The sequence below is a fragment of the Lipophrys pholis genome (genome assembly GCF_963383615.2).
Source record: "Lipophrys pholis genome assembly, chromosome: 1".
NCBI classification, from domain to species: Eukaryota; Metazoa; Chordata; class Actinopteri; order Blenniiformes; family Blenniidae; genus Lipophrys; species Lipophrys pholis.
This window is the reverse complement of record NC_137635.1, coordinates 1631750-1649821: the sequence shown is the minus strand read 5'-3', so window position 1 is coordinate 1649821 and position 18072 is coordinate 1631750. Positions and strand designations below refer to the sequence as shown.

The window sequence follows — 18072 nt, the reverse complement described above, 5'->3', positions numbered from 1 at the left end:
GGTATATAAAATATGTTTTGGGTGCTACATGAACATAGATCAGTAACTTACTCAAAATGTTAACTTAAAATGTTCAGCAAATATTTTATGACATTTTCCGTGTGTAAAATCAAAATATGCATGATTAGTGCCCTGAGATTGTAGTTTTGTGAATGTTGACTACTTTGAAAGTCATGTTGTTGCTGCCAGAGCAGCAGTCACAGCTCCTCAAGCAGAAACATGCCGACTTTCGTCAGATTGCCAGCTGGTTTGTTCAGTATATATTCAGTTCATGGTGAATCCTGCTTGGAAAAGACATTTTAACACACAGAACACCCATCTCTCCTTGAGGTACCAGTGTCATCATTTGTCTCTAGAGCTCATTTTCCCCAATAATGCTGATGTTTTTCACTGTACTTTTCAAACAAATTCAGAATCCTTTATTTTCATAGCATATTTATCACCTGCCTTTTGATGAACTCATATTAATTGAGTGAACACGTGGCAGGTAAAACACAGTCAAAAAAGCTCTTGCAAGATTTTTTTATTTTTATTTTACATATTGAAGCCAACAGGTTGTTTTTAGAAAAATAATAAAAGAAATTAGGAGTTATCTTCATACTGTAGAAAGAGTTGCATGGTGAAGCCCCGGGACTTAGCTGGGTAGAGGCATTGCATACATAGCAAAAAACGAAACAAAACCACAAGTATAAAGAACAGTTTCAAGTAAAAATTCCTAATGAAGTCACGGTAAAAGCCTGGTGGCAATTCTTGGACATTAAGACTTTAATTGTGTTTTGATTTTGGTCAGAGGAGTCAAACTGAACACAGGGGATCAGTCTCTCTCGTCAACTATGTCGTCCTTTTCATGACATCGGACAGGAAAGTGCTCAGTATGAGTTAAAACAAAAAACAAACAGGTTGATGCAGAAATATGCAAGGAATCAAAATCAAAGTAGAAAATCCTTAATTGTAAGCCTGCAGCATCAGGTATGACATCTTCAGTGAAAGTATGGTTTTGAACACAGACACACATCTGTCCAGTTGAACTCCCCTGCTCTACATACAGCTTGCTGACATGTTTTAATTTACTTTCTTATCGCTGGTGCTTTCACTGGCAGCTGTATCGTAATGGCACTTCTCCACGCATCGCCTTGGAAACCATCCTCTTATGCGCTCTCCAGCTAAAAAAATAAAAATAAAAAAGAAGCCAAAAACAACAAAAAAAAGGTGATGCTTACATATTTGTCATTGTAAATGATACTAATAAAAAAAACATCAAGAGCTTGTTGTCTTACCTGTCATTTTCTCTTCAGTCAAAACTTTGTCTCCATACATCCACCATCTGAAAGGAGAAACAGGAACAGGATGAGTGAATTCACTCTTCCACGACCATCAATCGGTTCCTAGTAAACAAACATACTTGGTGCCTCGAGTTGCCAGGATGGTTTCCCCTTTGCTGAGTGGGATCCTGGGCTCCTCGGTGCAGGGGGTTCTGAAAAAGGTTTGGAGGCCCTTGTTGAGGGGGCAACAAGCTCCATTGTAATCCTCCACTGCCCGGTACTGGACCTGCTGGTCAAGGGAGGCAAGACATCTGGTTATTCTACTGCTTTACTCGTTCTCTGATATCACACTGCAGCCTTTAATAAACTGTTTGTGAAAAATATCCTAAAGGCATCTCTATTTTGGACTTCTTAAAATATCAGGTGTTTCAATTTCCCAAAAGAAAGAAAGACGGAATGATTAACAAAAATAGTTCCAGACATGAAAATACTTGGATGAGGTCGGTTTTCTCTCATCGAAAAAAAAGTAATTCTGGATTCTGTTTTTAATGTATACAAATATCATTGCATGTCTATAACGTTTTGATCATTAAGTTTTGTTGGTCCATTTTGACACATAAACATAGTGAGTTGGAATAAACTAATCAGAGCAAGAACACAATGTGGTGGTTAGCACCGTCACGGCACAATGAGAAAGTTCCTGGTTCAATTCTGTCCTTCAGGGGCCTTTTTGTATAAGCTGGATGTGTTTCTATTTGCGTGCATGGATTTCTTTTTTGTGAGTACTGAGATCTCCTCCCACAGTTCAACGTATCCCTCAAGCATTTGAGGTTAATTGCTGCCGACTCTAGAATTTGCGGCAGGTGCGGCTGCATTCACTCAGTCAGTCAGTTTGGATCAGCTTCAGCAAACTGAGACCCTTTGTTGGATAAAATCGTACCAAAGATGGAGCGAAGTATTTGGCAGGTACTTACACTCCTCACTCGCTTATCAGCTTTCTGTTTCAGCTGCTCAATCTGATCGAAAAGAAAACAACACAATGAACAATTTAAGTTGTCTATATCACCGTTATCTCATTGTTTAACATATAAACTTACTGGATTACAGAAAAGACAACGGACTCTTTTAAAACCAAACGTGATTCGAGGGGAAATAAAACATGCTTTTAACAACAGCAGGATAAACAAAAACCAAAACAGACTGAACCTACAGTTAAGGTGTGCTGGTGACACTTCGGATGGACAGGCCATTCCATGCCGTCACCCTTGGGTGTCCCTGACCACGTGAAGACTTGCTTGAAATTCCGCCAGCGGGTGCCGAGGTCATAAGGAAAGATGAACTCCTCCCCTGTTTGGTAATGCTGTATTCTGTCTTTGGCCTGGCGTTCAAGACAAGGGAGTCGGTACCGTAAGATTACAATACCAGAGGATCAAAAGCATTTTAATCATAAGCTTTTTTTTCTTTTCTACAACTGCGAGAAGAAAGTGTCACTTTTATATCCTGGAATCGTGTTTCTTCAATTAAAGTCACATCACATCACAACAAGGTTTCAGCAGGAATATAAGAGAAAGTCAGACCTTTTCCTCGATCCAGGACTCGATCGAAGTTTTATTTCGAAGGATGACTTTCATCTGGAAGGAATTTGTTTTTTTATTAGCAACTCAGCTATCATACCAATATTTTCTTTCATAAATAGTAATAAAAACATTAAACACCAGTTTTTTTTGCAATGGTTCCATCTTTAAATGCTTCGGTTGCATTAAATGCTGAATGGCAGTAGATTATGGCAACATCATGTGTTTGTTGCACCGAGAAAAGCATTTTTATATCCAACACATCTTCTGTTATTCCTGCCTGGAATGGCTGAAATGAGCATATCAACTGTCACTTTCCCACAGTTCATATTACAAACCCCACAGGCTAAAAGTGTGAGAAAAACTCACCTGAATGACGAAAAGCATACCGACTGCAATAGTGGTGCCTAGTGCCAAGCCTAAGGCAAAGAGCGTGGCAGCAAAAGCGGGAACACTGAAGGGCATGAGGGGCTGGAACTGGCGCACAGCACTCATGTCAATCTTCACAGTACTCCAGCCAAACGATATCTGCAGCGGGGGAAGGGAACAGGCTGGGTGAAATAATAGGCCGTCTCAGGTCTGGCACGGCGAGCAGGCGAGTACACACCCTCTCGTACAGCTGTGTGTACATGGTCATTATGAAGATGATGGCAGCGTGCGAGCAGCCCAGAGGGGCCAGCAGGAGGAAGCTGGTGAAGTAGGCGTGGTTCGAGTGGCCGCAGCAGTTGTTTATCCAAGGGCAATGGTGGTCCATCTTCATCACGCACCTGAAGACACAAAAGGAGAATTCACTGGGTCATTACATGGTCGTAAATTTGGCTGAACAAAGGCTATCATGAGGACAAAATAAAAAGGGACCACGGGTGTTTACTAGACCAGAGAAGTCGTGGTACAAGGGGATTTTTCCAATCCAAACGTACCTTTAATTTATTGGGGTTTTAAGTTTGTCTACCACAGGTGAGATAAACTGTGCCCTTGTATTTTGATAAAACATTCTGATTACCTGTTACACTTCCGGCAGTGGTGAGATCTGGGGCCCTTGAAGCCTTGGCACACTCTGCAGAACTGGAGATATTGGGTTTCTAGTTGATTCTCCTGTTTCAGAATTAAGAAAATGAGTCAAATGCCCGATGTAGATTTATCATAAATTCATCTTGTCTTTGGAAATCTTCAGCAGACTTGCACACAACATTTTGAAACACCATTAATACACCACTTAATATTCTTACTGGTTTCCAGCCAAGAGGAATGTATCCAGGCCCAACAAACATGGCATTGAAATAGTTGTAGAGGATGAGGACAGTCCAGTTGATGAGCATTAGGAAGTTAATGCTGCCTCCTGTCGTGTCCAGCGGCCAGTACCAGATGATGGAGTCCAGAATGGCCATGGTGGAGCAAATAGCAATGACAGACAGTGCTATGATCGGACCCCAGTGGCACAATCTCCGAACCTCATGGAAGTTCTCAAATGTCACAAAGGTTGACAAGAATTTCATTTTTTTTTTTTTAACTGGCAAGATTGGTAATAATATTTTGGTGACTGAGTCCCTGAAATGTCACGACCGAGCTTGTTAATTTTATCCTCTGCTATCTCACAAAGTCTCCAGTGCAGAGGCACATGTTTGTTTTTCCCGTCTTCTGAGTACCCGGCAGCCGGCCTGGTCTGGAATCATCGGGGATTTCTGTGTGCCATCGTTCCTCGACCCAACAAAGAGCAGCATCCTCTCATGCCAACTTCTGAAGCACACTATCCACGTGACACTTTTAAACTCCCCATCTGGATGACAGAATGAGACATAGATAGATCCTTATTTAAAAAGATATCCAGTTTTGACACATTACATTACACAAGTTATAAAATCACGAGGTGTGAGTTCCAACAGACTGTAATTATACACTTGCATGGTGACATTATACGCTGACATGTTGAGATAACCTAAGAGCCCTGAGATTCAAATTTGGACCAAAATTAGTCTCAGGATGTCTTCACACGGGTGAGGTTTGATTCTGTAATAACTGATTGCTAATGTTGTTGCTCCTTCAGTGCAGTCCAATTGTAACTGCTGCCATCTTAATGCAAAGTGTCAGAGTGCCTTCTGCTTTAGCCCCTTACATTCCAAGGCCAATAAGACACCTTTTGAGGTGCTGAGCTTGTAATATGTGGCTGCTCCTAGTTAACTCATGGTTTCCTCAAAACCTATAGAAAGATCATACGGCATGATAATCGCTAAGAGACTCTTTCTGAATGAATTGAAATCTTCTTTAAGTCTGGCTCGTCAAAAATAAAATAGTAGAAATGTTGTCAGTCACCAGATTGGAAGGACTCAAATTTCAACTGGTTTGATAAAAAAATTTAATTATATATAATGTGAGAAGAACAATTTCTCACTTTCCTAGATGAAGTGGAGGCAGATTGAACATACATACTGGGATGCTGTTTTTACCCTAGTGTGAAAATTTTATTCAAATTTTGAAAAACGTATTCATTTTATCCAAATTCCTTATTTTTGACTTATCTCTGAGAATGCATATTTTGTTTACTGGGGCCCCATCTGATTGACATTTACATTATTAGTAACATTACTACTATGATGAGTCATTTTCTTGTTCTTTTGTTGGCCTGTCAGTCATCTGGGAAGCACATTTCTGGTAAATCTGGCCACAATTCATTCATACCGACATTCAAACACGTCTAAGATTAATGTAGGCAGCAATACTGCACGCGCCAATCCTACTTGTTGAGTTTTTATTGAGACGGTTTTCACACGAGGGTCGAATCTTTTCTGTAGTTTCATACATTGGGATGCTTCGTGGTTGTGACTTCTACTTTCATTCATTTGACTGAAGTTCTACAACGTGAGCTCAACAGTTCCACTTTTATTTTCATTGCAACAGACGATTATTATAATTTTTTGGGGAATCTAGCCCCAAGCATGTTGCATTAATGCTCTGAAACATTTCCAAATGATCTAAGAAGCTTAGATTTGGTTCAAAACATAGGTTTACAGGATAAACAATAGATGTAAATACACGGAGTTTCCTCAGCAACTAATTAGCTTACCGAGCTAGCTAATTTACTACAGGTAAAAAAACACAACACATGTAGTTTAACGGCCCTTTGCACTCTCGTTTCATACAGATGATTACGCTTTAATTAAACAAACAAACAAAAAAAGCAAGCGGGGCGGCTGTCGTAAACATTCGTCTGAAAATAAATGTTTAGTATATTAGCACAACAGTTAGCGGAATAACGTCAGGTAGCTAGCTTGGTCGCCAGTAAAAAATAACACTAACATCGCGATCTGTACTGCTGCGACAAAACGCCCGGAGAAAACACCAATGTAAAGATATCCCTCTTACTTTCTCGCATATGTGCTTGAACAGGTTTTATGAAGAGAGAGAAAAGCTGTCACTTTAAATTACCAACCTCGCCACCTCCTTGGCTTTTTCTTGAAATCTCACAGTGTTCAAAGAGGAACCTTTCTCACGGTGTCTCAGCAAACGTCCCCCCCAACCACTTGTGGACACATTTTAGACACGACGATTTATTATCCAGCCACCGCAGAAATTACTCCACTTTTTTCACTGTACAGAATTCCCTCCAATTTTTTATTAGTATCCCTTTTTTGATCTCCCGCCATCGTCGGGGGAAATTAAAAACAAGATCCCATTTTCTCGTCGTGCACTTTTTACTGGGACTCAAGGAAGAAGCTCCATTCGAGGCTTGTTGTTATTATTCTGAGCGAGCTGTCAACCGGAGAGCAAATAATCTCTTTTAAAGTCAAACGCCACGATGTCTTCAGACTTTGAATCCTACGAGCAGGACTTTGGGACCATTACAGCAGATGTAACTAACAAAATTGGCAGAATTCCCAAACTAGGCGGAGGTGAGTCAGTTATATATATGTTAGCCGGACTCGCTGAGCTGCTAGCAGACTTAGCTCAGCTAATAGTAGCATACTACTTATGTCATCTCTTCAAATGGGACATATAGTAACCGCGTTGTCAAATCCAGTAATGAACCATTCTATCAACATCACAATATATGTTTCCTACGTGCTTATTAGCCTTAGATGTGTTCAATACTTGGCTTGTGTGGGAGTGTGTAAGTTAATGTCCTATTACATTGATAGTTTAAACACACAATGTCAGGATATTGTCTCGATTCATCACGATAAAAAGAGAAACGATGCTGTATTTAGTTTGCGAAGGAGGACGGCATCTTTAATCAAAGTCAATGAATTACATGAATGCTATTCGTGGTGTCATTGACATTTCCATAAAAACGCATTTGTGGCAAAGTTATTTTCGTAAATAATTATGATGGAATATCTCTGAAAGTCTCTGAGAATCTGTTTGTGACTTCATTGACTTTGTTCGTATACAATGGAGTTGTAGGTTTCATGTCTCATAAGGAATCCGACAGGTGTGAAGCTTGAGTGTGAACCCACTAAAGACAAACTGATCTCCATCCAGGATGCTTAAACTATAAAATAGCTGATTTATTTATTAAAATGTCAACCTTCCTCAGAGTGCCCAGTCCTCATGAGGTTTCAAACAGGTACATCTCAGTAGATAATATCATATTTTGAGATACTGCATGTCTGATCTTAATGATAAACTATAGCATAGGAACCTTTGAATATTGTTGTAATGGTTAATACTGTGACCTCGCAGCATCAAGGTCCAGGTTCAAGTCTGGCCCCGAGCTTGTTATGTGTCTGTATGGGTTTTTCCACTGAGGACTGTGGCTTCCACCAACAGTCCAAATACATGCTTGTTAGGTCAATCGGTGGCTGTATGTGTTATTGTCCATCTGTGTTTGTCTTGGCGCTGTAATGGACTGGTAGACTGTTTAGGGTGGACTTTTATTTACTGGTGATTCAAGTAGTTATCATAGGTAAGGTACCAGTTCCTGACTGTATGCGTTATTGTAGCTGTTTTCTCTCAAATGGATGGTAGAAATAGTGTCGTGAAATACAAATACATCAATCTTTTTTTTTTTGTATTCGTGTATGTTTTGTTTGATTAAATATTTCATATCATAAAATTCCAAATTTCTTTTACTCGTTTTTCACTTATAAGACAGACAGGGGAAACTCGACGACAGGGCACTTGTCAGAACACCATAATGTTTGCCTATTCCTGCTTTGATTCATGATCATATGACACAGAAGAACAAGGTTGTGTGTGCATAGAAAGCATGTTGTGAGCAGTCCGCTCAGCTGCAGCAGCCTCTCCATCTGTTTGTTTAGACACAAGGTCGGGATCTTTTTTTCGGTTAGTGTAGGTTCTGTTTTGTGGACCTGCAAATTTTAGTAAGTACGCTGTTGAACAGTGGGAAAAGTAAATGGAATTCAGAATTTTTCACAGGTCTATTTGTTGTTTTGTTGAAGATACATGGAGGGCAGTCAGTGCAGTAAATAAAAATAGTGTGTTCATACACTCAGTCATTTAACCATTTGTCACTTGATAATAAGAACCAAACCAACATGTTAGACATTCATGTTTAATATTTGCTGTGATCACTGTTTGCTTTCAGCAGCATCAGTTCTCTTCTCAGCACACTTCAACTCAGATTTTGAAGATTGTGATCGTTCTGTCTCTTTATCGGAACCCATACAGACATGATTTTGTTAAGATGGGAGCTTTGTAGGTGCCCCACCATCACTTCTAGTACTCTTATTTTCCTCACAGTGAAGGTAGTATTTAGTAAACACCCGCTGATTGATTGTAGATTTTGTTTCTCTCTGCTGCAGGACATATTTGAAGCCTATCGGTTGCCTTCTTGTTGGTACCACCGGATAAATAACATAATTCTACATTAAGTCTTAGCACAGTATTCTATATCCAAATACTAAACAAATGCCATAACTGTTAGAATTGGAGAAAATTATGAATTTAGCAGAAACTGGAAACCACATCGACCTATGTGTGTTGCGGCCCATCAACACTTCAGGGCTGAGTGCTACTCCCATTTTGTTTAGCCTCTCTTCGTTACATCTGGACTAATTAGATATCATATACTCGCATACTCAGCTCTGCTGCTCATTCCGCCAATGCATGTTCCTTACAAATTTGGCACCAAATAAAGGAAATAATTAGGCTTTGTGCATAGTTTAATTAATCCTTTAGTGTAAAGCTACACACACTATTTGAATATAGTTTTCTGTTAGACTGATATGTTTGTCTTAACGTTTAAAATGTCTCTTTTCTTCATGTTCTCTGCCATATCTATGAGTTTATAAAAGCAGACATGATCACACGGCACTCATTGTGCACCCTGGTGTGTTTGCTCTCATTGTAAATGCTCATCAATGTTGACTTAGGCAAAATAAGCATTAAGTAAATAATGATCTAACAGAAATAAGTGGTCTGGGAAGTATTTCCAATGAGTTTTAAAAGTTCAGCTCAACCAAACTATACGAAGAAACTAAAAAGAAAAAAGTGTTTGGTATATCCATTGCAGAACTACTACTGGTCATGGTTGTGTTGTTGGATGCATCTCACAGTGTCCATAAGTAGTTTTATTTCATAGTTTTTACTGCTAAAAATGGTTTCCAGTTCCTTACTTGGAACATTTACCTCTGTCTCCAGGCTCACACTTGCTCGGTGGTTTTTCAAAGGCCACTGCTTCTCACAAACTCTCGCCCGACTGTTTCTGGTTTACAATTGGAATCTTTTCAAGCTTCATGGCAGCCCATTCCGCAGAGTCATTTCACATTGCGTCCCCTCGCCATCTGTTGACTGTGTCAGAGTAAACCCATATGAATATGTACAAAGCTAGGACTGGCATTATCACCATAAGTAGCTGTAGCTCTGTTTGCAAGCCACCAATAGCTTCCAGCTAAGTTTTAGTTTCCATCTGACACACTATTTTCTTATTTGCTTATTGACTTTAGGTCTTTCCTGCTCATTTTTCATCAAGAAGTGGCTTCAATGGTTTGACAGACCGTATTTACATGTATGACTCCAGACTAGAGTGTTTGTCAATGGCTTTGTTGTATCCCCCCCCCCCCACTTATATATGTTAATGTTCTGTTATGCTGCTTATAAAAGCCACACTGATCTGTGCGATGTGAGTAGGGTGCAGGCTGAGAAGAACCTGGAGACATGGAGGTTTGCGTTGAAAAGGTTAGGAATGAATGTGAGCAGTCGAAAAGAAATAATCAATTGGTTTATTTAAGATGATTTAATAGCGCGCCTTATGAGCTGCTTCAGTTTCTCTGGGAATTTTCCTTCAGCGGTGCTAGAATCCCGACTTGTCATGAATGTTGATCGAGGATGTCAGTTTCATCTTTTTAAATCTCTTCCTAAAACTCACTTTCATAGTACGACTTCATTCTCGATTTCTGGCATGTTTGTCTTTATTTATGTGATTTGATTTCATGTTGTCGTTGTTTTAAACTCACTTTGTTACCATGTTTAATTCTTATTTATTTATGACGGAGTACATGAGTGAGGATGAGGATGCATAGAGAAATGGTATATTAATTTCACTTGTATAGCGTGTTTGCGCCATACCTGCTCTGTCCTGCTACACTGGTGTGTGCGCTTACCCACATTACAGCCACCACATTACAGCCAATCACAATATATTCTATGCAAAGACCCTCACATCATAAATGAGTTGCCAGTTTTCATTATTCAAATAGTACATAAGTGACAATATTGCAAGTACTAAAATTAATCAGGAATAAAAAAATATATATATAAAGCACTGTAGCCTAACAGGTCAAAATAAAATTGTAGATTGTCAATTGTTATGAAATTATAGTTCAGGTATGAAAATAATAGATCTAGAGAATAAATAATTTACTATATTAATTACAATTCACTGCTGTTATAAACGTGCGTTTGCCAAAACATTAACTGCATTCATTATCTACCACAGGTACATGCCTTCTAAAATACATGTGAAAATGTATAAGGACTATTGGTTTTTACATTTTGTTTAGAAAGAAATAAATATGTAAATGTGTAATTAATAACAGTGTCTGAGAAATTTGTGAGGAACTGAACCCCCCCCCCCCCCCCCCCCCCCCCCCACTGTTACCAAGATGAAAAAACAAAACAAACAAGCTGATGGTGGGATGAGAGGACAATGGCTTTAGGTGGAGAAATCAGTTCACGGATGGGTTCTTGAACAGTGATCCATTGGCAGAGCTTTATTGGTCTGGTTACATGTCAATGTACGGGTTATATTCAAGTAAAAAGGAAAATTAATGACTTTGCTGGTCAGCTTTCTTGGTACCATCGCTTCATGCAGTGCAACCACCGGTCCATCCAGAGTGTAGACCACCGTGTGTCAGAAACTACTACCACTGTTTTCATGCTTTTTTTGGAAAGGAAATGACAAGACATAATGTGCTACCAGACCATAAAGTCAACAAGAGTGTGAGAACAATCACCACTGGTTATGAAAAATCCCACTACAGGGTGACGACTGCATGCTGTGTTGAGGCCTCCAAGTTTCCACTGATGGTCATCTTCAAACAAAAGACAACGCCAAAAGATTAATTCCCTTCCAGTATTTCCAAATAAAAGGCTCGATGAATATACAATGAACTTTTGGCTCCAAAAGTGCTTCTTTCGCTTTTTTAAAGCACAAAAAACTCTTCCTGTGATGGACAGTATGTGACCACATATCACCCCGGAAATCAGGGACAAAATCACAGCTTTGCAATTCCATAGCTGCTATTCCCTCGTAACCTGTGGGACACATGGGTGGAGATTGGAGAGTGTAGCTTCATAACAACCTTCATGGAATAGAATAGAAATACATTATTAATCCCAGAGGAGAATTCCTTTAAGCATTGCTCCGCATAGACTAAATAGAAAAGAAAGCTCAGTATCAAAAAAGACAGGATAATAATAGTGATTGATATAGGTACAGAAAGGATGAAATTGCCCAAGACACACTAAACACTAACTACAGTGAGGAGTTGTAGATTATTGCAGGAATGAAGGATCTCTTGTGGCTTCGAGGATAAGAAAGGCCAAACTCACTCGTACTGAATGTGACTGCGAGTCCAACCACAGCCCAAGCAGAGGAGATGCAACATGGTAATTATGGTAGGCTGCTTAGGTCCTCAGTCATTATCTTTCTTATTCCATTTCACCATAAAGCATTTCACAAGTACAATTTGGCTTGGGTGTTTACACATATTGGTTAAATACTTTAATCCTGAAGGTAATATTGCAAAAAAGAAAGAAGAGATGACAGCATAGCTTCTTCTAAAGAAGTAGCAGAAGTAGGTGTTGGTCTCTATGTCATTGGTGACATCCTGGAAAGATTTGAGAAAGGTACCAACAAGCGTTCTTCTTTTTTTCTTTTCTATCAACGTCTCTGTTGATGGTTTCTTTCCTTGGTGTGAGTCTGGGACCCGCAGGTTTTGTATTTCGCCACCCACACCTAAAGGCAGAAAAAGTGAAACCACTTGTTCCCCTGAGCTTTGCACAAGACCTGCAGGAGTCCCGTCCCATCGGAGTCTTCTGGACAGAGGGTATTGGAAGAAGCAAATCCTCAGTGGCATACAACTACAGGAAAGCTCAGATAAAGGAATGCTCATAAATAGTACGGACCTTTAGAATATAGGTTTTCTTCCATTAAATTAATGCGTTTATAAGTCATTTAATTACTGTATTTAGTACAACTCCCTTTCTAAAACAAAGTTCATGGAATATTAAAAAACTGACACGATCAACATTCAGTTAATCCTTGTCTTACACTATTACAAGATATATATATAAAGAAAACAACTCAAACTTCTAGTTTCTTTACTTCTGTGTACACATTTCCTCATTTCGTCTTCTAGCAGTTTCTTGGTAAATATCCATACATATTGCAAAGCCCTCCAGAGTTTGAGTAAGAAAGCAATATCTCAGCTTTCACTGAATTGCCTCTGGCTGTTTACTGTGTAGGTTGTGAGGTTGGACACAGGTTTTAAAAATGAATTTGAGGACTGGCAAAAGGTAATGCTGGCCTGTGGTGTCTGAGAAATAAAGATCTTGGTTTAGCTTTCTTTTCTTTTTCACAATATTGCAATTCCACAACTGATAGCCTTGTGATTTTCTGTTGAGGTTGAAGTTTTGTTGACTTTGTTTTTACATTATTTAGAGTGCTATTAAATATATATATATCGATATCTATATCGATATATATATCAGGGTGAAGAAGAATTGCGTCTGTGATTCATAATTTATACCATTTGAGATGTGTTGAAAGTATGTCTCATATCAGGGATGTCCAACTCATTGTAGTTCAGGGTCCTCGTAGCCCAATTTGATCTTGACTAAGCTTGACTAGTAACTGTAATGAATATCAACAACTCCAAATCAATCTCTCTTTGTCTCTGTCTCTCTCTTTCGCTCTCTGTCTTTATTTTTTACTTGATGAAATAAATATTGCGTCATGCCTTCGGTAAATATGCTCCCAGGTGCAAAATGCAGTGTCCCTCTTCCTGTGCTACTTTTTATAAAATTAAAATTTAGTTGCATTCATAATTCCAAGAAATGACTTTAATTTAGGCTTTATTTCACTAAACGCTCTGAAATAGTTTCTTTCCTGGTGTCTCCTTTTTCTAACGATGGCAGGAGGCTTTTCCTTTCTCCTCAGCCGCAGCATTTCTTCAGCTTTCTGTGTTTGTACAAATTTAACTTTGACACTAATGCTATTTCTTCACTCGCGATAAAATAACTAGCTGTTGTCTTACCTTCGTTACTCTTACGAGAACGATCTCTTGTGATTGGTTGATTGAATGATGACTTTTTAAGAGTATTTTCCCAAATGTAAAACACATTTTTGAGTAAATGCAGATGTATTTATAAACTCATTTAGTGCTGTGGATGAACCTATGCTTCGTATGATAAGTTGCAGTGATGATCACTAAACAGCCATAGAAGACCTCCATATTTCACTTTCATGGCACAGAGCTAAGTTCAGACCAAAGAGGATTCGGCGACATGCACAGAAAGTGTAAATCTGCAGCTTTAAATAACTGTTGGATATGCCACAGTTTCTCATGAGTCTGTGGAACTCGTGAGTCCTAATGAGTTTCAATGGGTAATGTGCAAGAGCAGTCATGGGGTGAGGAGTAGAACAGCGTGTTAGTCATTCTGAGTGGGACTCATTCTTCTGGCAAGTGAGCAAAGCTGACACCTCCCATCCCTTTGAGTTGGCATGAGGTGTCTCGCTGCTCCTCAACACAACCCAACAAAGGCCTCATAGACGCCAATAACTAAGAGACATCAAATGTTGGCTCGTCGTGTGGAGAGAATGTGTAAATATATCTTCAAATGTGTCCTCGTGTGTTGTTTTCTCCCAGTCTCTTTCTTTCTTTCTTCCCCCGTTGCGGGGGAGTTAGGTTGTTGTCATGAAGCGCTGTTCCTCCGTCGGCTGATCAATATGTTGCCGGTTTTTTTTTTCCCTTTCAGAGGAGAAGACACAGCTGGTTCTAAATGTCGACAAACAGCTTGAAGAAGTCAGAGAGTTGGTACGTCTTTGATCAGTAATTTTCTCCTCTTCCCATTTCCTAAATAATGAATTTGTGGAAAGAGGGAGGGGACAATTTTCACTGGCGCCAGACAACAGCACCTGTATTATCCTGGTGGTGACATGACACACACACACACACACACACACACACACACACACACACACACACACACACACACACACACACACACACACACACACACACACACACACAAAGGAGGCTTCCGACTCGCATGATTACTTCCCAGTAATCTGCTTTAAAGTGACACCCCTATGACACATTTCACGCCATTATCTTGAGGTGCGAGTTTTCATGTCGCTGTTAAAAAAAAGCCAAGTCACCTGACAGAGACAAATTGTTGTTGCAGTTGTCTTGTTATGCCACAGTGATTAGTTCCCTCCAAATCTGCCACGGAGAGACCCGTCTACCCGCGCATCAAATGTACTTCTACTTCATTCGCAGTGACATTGGTGGGCCTAGACATGTCAGTGCAATGAAGGGGCCCCTCATATTTGATTGTGTATGTATTTGGAGAACAGCCTCCCTCTGTTGCAGCTTTTATCACCACTGAGTGACATGAGCAGGAGGGATTTTATTTTTACAATCAACACTGGAACGTATAAAGTTAATGCTGCTGAAGTTACTTGTTTTTAAAGTTTGATGTATTCAGAGTTGTATCAGGGGCAGCTTTTTGTCATAGATGGCAACTTTTTTGTGGTTTACACCCGAATAACATTCAACAAAATGATGGATTTTTGTTCTTTCATGAAATATGCAGTAAATTTCGCCATTATAATATGTTATCTTTATGCTCACTGTGCTCATATTTGAAATCAATGTTATTGAATGACTTGAGCTGATTGCTGGTTTTAGCTGGAGCAGATGGACCTGGAGGTGCGAGAGATCCCCATCCAGAGCCGAGCCATGTACAACAGCCGACTGAAGAGTTACAAGCAGGAGATGGAGAAGCTCGAGAAAGACTTTGTAAGTAATCAAATGTGTCATAAAAGCTTCAGTGAAATGTTATTGATCTAATACAGCTATTTGTCTTATGCATCAACACGCCAGAGTGTGATATGATGAAGAACAACTCCAAGAATACAGCTATAAACATGCAAAATGTCAAATTGCATATGCATGTATTGAAAAAAGTCCTTGTGGTCTATACACACTGTAGTCTGCACTCTCAAGCAAACTCTTCCTTCCTCACCCTCATTCTTACACACACAAACAATCACACGCTGAAGCTCAGCGGTGTATCCACAGAGGTTAATTCTGAGTTCACTTCTGAACTTGCAAGCGCTGCCCGTCGAGAACGGGCTGTTGTGTGTTTGTGTTGTTGCTGCAGAATCTGGCCTTGTTTAGTAATTCATAAATCGCTGTATGTCTTGACTTGATTTCTAGCCTCTATCAAAGCTTAATGAAGAGTCCAGTCTTTTGGGTTACTCATTTTTAGTCCACATTGTTTCATATCAATCTTGCTCAAGGGGTATTTCAGTATTCAATATTGTTATCAAAAAATAAATCGCAATTACCCTGTTCAAATGAGTCGTTTATGCGTTCTCACTTTCAAGCTGTAGAGTGTATTGTCAATGCAGAATTTTGTAATCTTCGTTTCGGAAAAAAATATATCTTTAATTATGTCTTTCTTTCTTTGCTGTAGTTGTTGTTGTTTCCTGGTGTCAGTTTTGTTGTGCCGGTGCGCACAACAACACAGTAATAAGCCCAATGTGTAAATGGAGCTGACCTTGAGCGCAGCAGCACACACCTGCCCCTCAACAAATCAGATTTGGCATGATTTAAATCTCAGCACAGGTTGGAAAAACACAGCGAAAAAGGATTTTTTCAGAATCTTGAAACTATTTCACAAGAAGCTGACGGAGGAACAGTGCAACATTTAACCTTGTCAGTAACACAGAATTGCATGCTTATATTTCAGACCCCCCCTCCCCTCCCAAAAACCCCTCAACCGATTATTTTTGGGTAAAACTTTAATTTGGAGACGTGAGATGAGAATATCCAGTGTTTTCAGTATTTTTCCAATTAAAAACTTTGACACTGTAACTTCATTCATTTAAGAAACACGCAAAAATCCCCCCAAATTTCTGTACCGTTTGGACTTCGGAAATATTTTCCTCAACCCAGTGTCATGCTATACGGAAAGGGTTTTAAAATCTGCATTTGCGTTGATCTATATGCGCAAATATACAACATTCCTCCAAATTCCTGAAATCTACAAATAACAATAACCAAATGAAAATGCATAAACAAGCCAGTTAAGTGAAGATATCATGTGCTAGTGATCTGTGAACACGCCACTGAGATGTGCTGACTGAGATCACAGAGCAGATCTCCGTTTGCTTTCCTCGCAATGGGCATTTAATTGGCTGACGATTAATCTTTAACTTTTCTTCTCCACACTCGTACCGCGCCTAATCGGCAGGCAGTTAACACCCGCTGTGGCGGATATTGGTGTTAATTTTCATTACTTGCCAGTTAATTTTCTATCTGAGGGGCTTATGTGGGAGGATGTGCTTCTTAAACATTCCTCCATTGGCTCTGCAGGGCCAAACCTGCCATGTACAGTGCGTGTAAAAACATTTTATCAATAGCAAAAAAAGAAAATCTCATGTGTTGTGGCCCAATAGGCTCAAATGCAGAGGAGAAAGTAGCAGGGAGAAAGCTCTAGTGCAGGGACAGCACAAGAGTAACAGCTTGTTTCTGACTGGGCCGGCCCAGTCTGATGGTAATTTTCATTTTTCCACCTCTGTGTGTGGCGTGGTCACATCAGTGTACATTTAAACCAGAATCACCCACCTCACAGAGTTACATCTAGTATATCTTGTCTCCTGTAAATCTGATGCAAGTGCTCTGAAGGCAGGAACTTCAGCCCCCTCAGATGTGCTTCAGATGTGCCAAATGCTATAGTCGAGCTCAGCCTCTCACTTCCTGCAGGCCGAGGGAGGACATGACACTCGGCTCGAAAGGCGCCTAGTGGAAAAAAGGCAATCCCTTTTCTTTTTAATGTAAAAAGCTCTGGCTTTGTTGTGCTTTCCGTGGATATCAAGGCCTTTCCCTTCCCTCGCTCCCCCCACACGCCCACCCCCTACTGGCCTCCCATGGGTATCTCCCCCCTTAACCTGCTCTCTCATCCTTCCATTCACCCATGGTTTGAAGTATTCCTACCACCGGTGTGCCAGCTTGAGACCACAATTCTTGCTCCTTTTCCAAACGGGGCCAGAGATGACCTCGGTAACCCATCCATTTCATCCAGGAAGGCAACTTATCTAACACGCTTCCCAAAGGGTGTATAAGTGAGAAGTAGTTTTGGCTTGGTTGACAGCTGTGGGATCCTCCCGGTGCTGGGCCACGACAAACCGGCGTTAAAGCAGCTAGAAGGGGGCGGGGCATCCTCACTAAAAAAAGTAAGCCGGAGTGTGTCCAAAAAAAAATTTAAAACGGACAATGAAAATCCCATTTGATGAGGTCAGCTTGTTCAAGTTCAAGGAAGCAGAATGGCATTGCTCTTAGCAGTGACTTTGATCAGGGAGAGGAGAGGCCTAATCTAAGCCTAATCTCATGAAATCTATTGGGTAAACAGAGCCGGCGCTTTCAAAGGACCAAGTTAGGTTGGTCCCAGTGGGCAAGGTGGAGACCCACTGACATCTGCTGTGTCACACACAACATAATCCAGTTTGGAGGGTGTGACATCCTCAGCGATGCTTCCTCCTTGAGCGT

At 40.2% G+C, this 18072-nt stretch overlaps 2 protein-coding genes across 9 annotated transcripts in view; one reads left to right on the top strand and one right to left on the bottom strand.

Moving 5' to 3' along the window:
- Positions 1-508: 508 nt before the first annotated feature.
- On the bottom strand, positions 509-6473 carry zdhhc6 (zDHHC palmitoyltransferase 6). Of its 5 annotated transcripts, none has more exons than XM_080488252.1 (11): positions 6264-6473; positions 4066-4613; positions 3840-3931; positions 3444-3603; positions 3206-3364; positions 2840-2893; positions 2473-2640; positions 2237-2278; positions 1403-1551; positions 1278-1324; positions 509-1163 (listed from the first exon to the last, which is right to left on the bottom strand). In XM_080488252.1, the coding sequence occupies exons 2-11, from the start codon at positions 4330-4332 to the stop codon at positions 1063-1065; spliced, it is 1239 nt and encodes a 412-aa protein (XP_080344378.1). In that variant the 5' UTR covers positions 4333-4613; positions 6264-6473; the 3' UTR covers positions 509-1062. The 5 variants fall into 5 exon arrangements, with proteins under 5 accessions (XP_080344378.1, XP_080344377.1, XP_080344379.1 ...); XM_080488251.1 differs by having other exon boundaries at positions 1403-1548; positions 6264-6366; XM_080488253.1 differs by having other exon boundaries at positions 6197-6316.
- Positions 6474-6527: 54 nt separating this feature from the next.
- vti1a (vesicle transport through interaction with t-SNAREs 1A) overlaps positions 6528-18072 on the top strand; it is a 79670-nt gene continuing 68125 nt past the window's right edge. For all 4 annotated transcript variants that reach the window (XM_080488305.1, XM_080488303.1, XM_080488304.1 and 1 more), the window contains exons 1-3: positions 6528-6723; positions 14273-14331; positions 15208-15318. In XM_080488305.1, the coding sequence (XP_080344431.1) occupies positions 6630-6723; positions 14273-14331; positions 15208-15318 (264 nt within the window). In that variant the 5' untranslated portion in view covers positions 6528-6629. The remainder of the gene's footprint in view (positions 6724-14272; positions 14332-15207; positions 15319-18072) is intronic.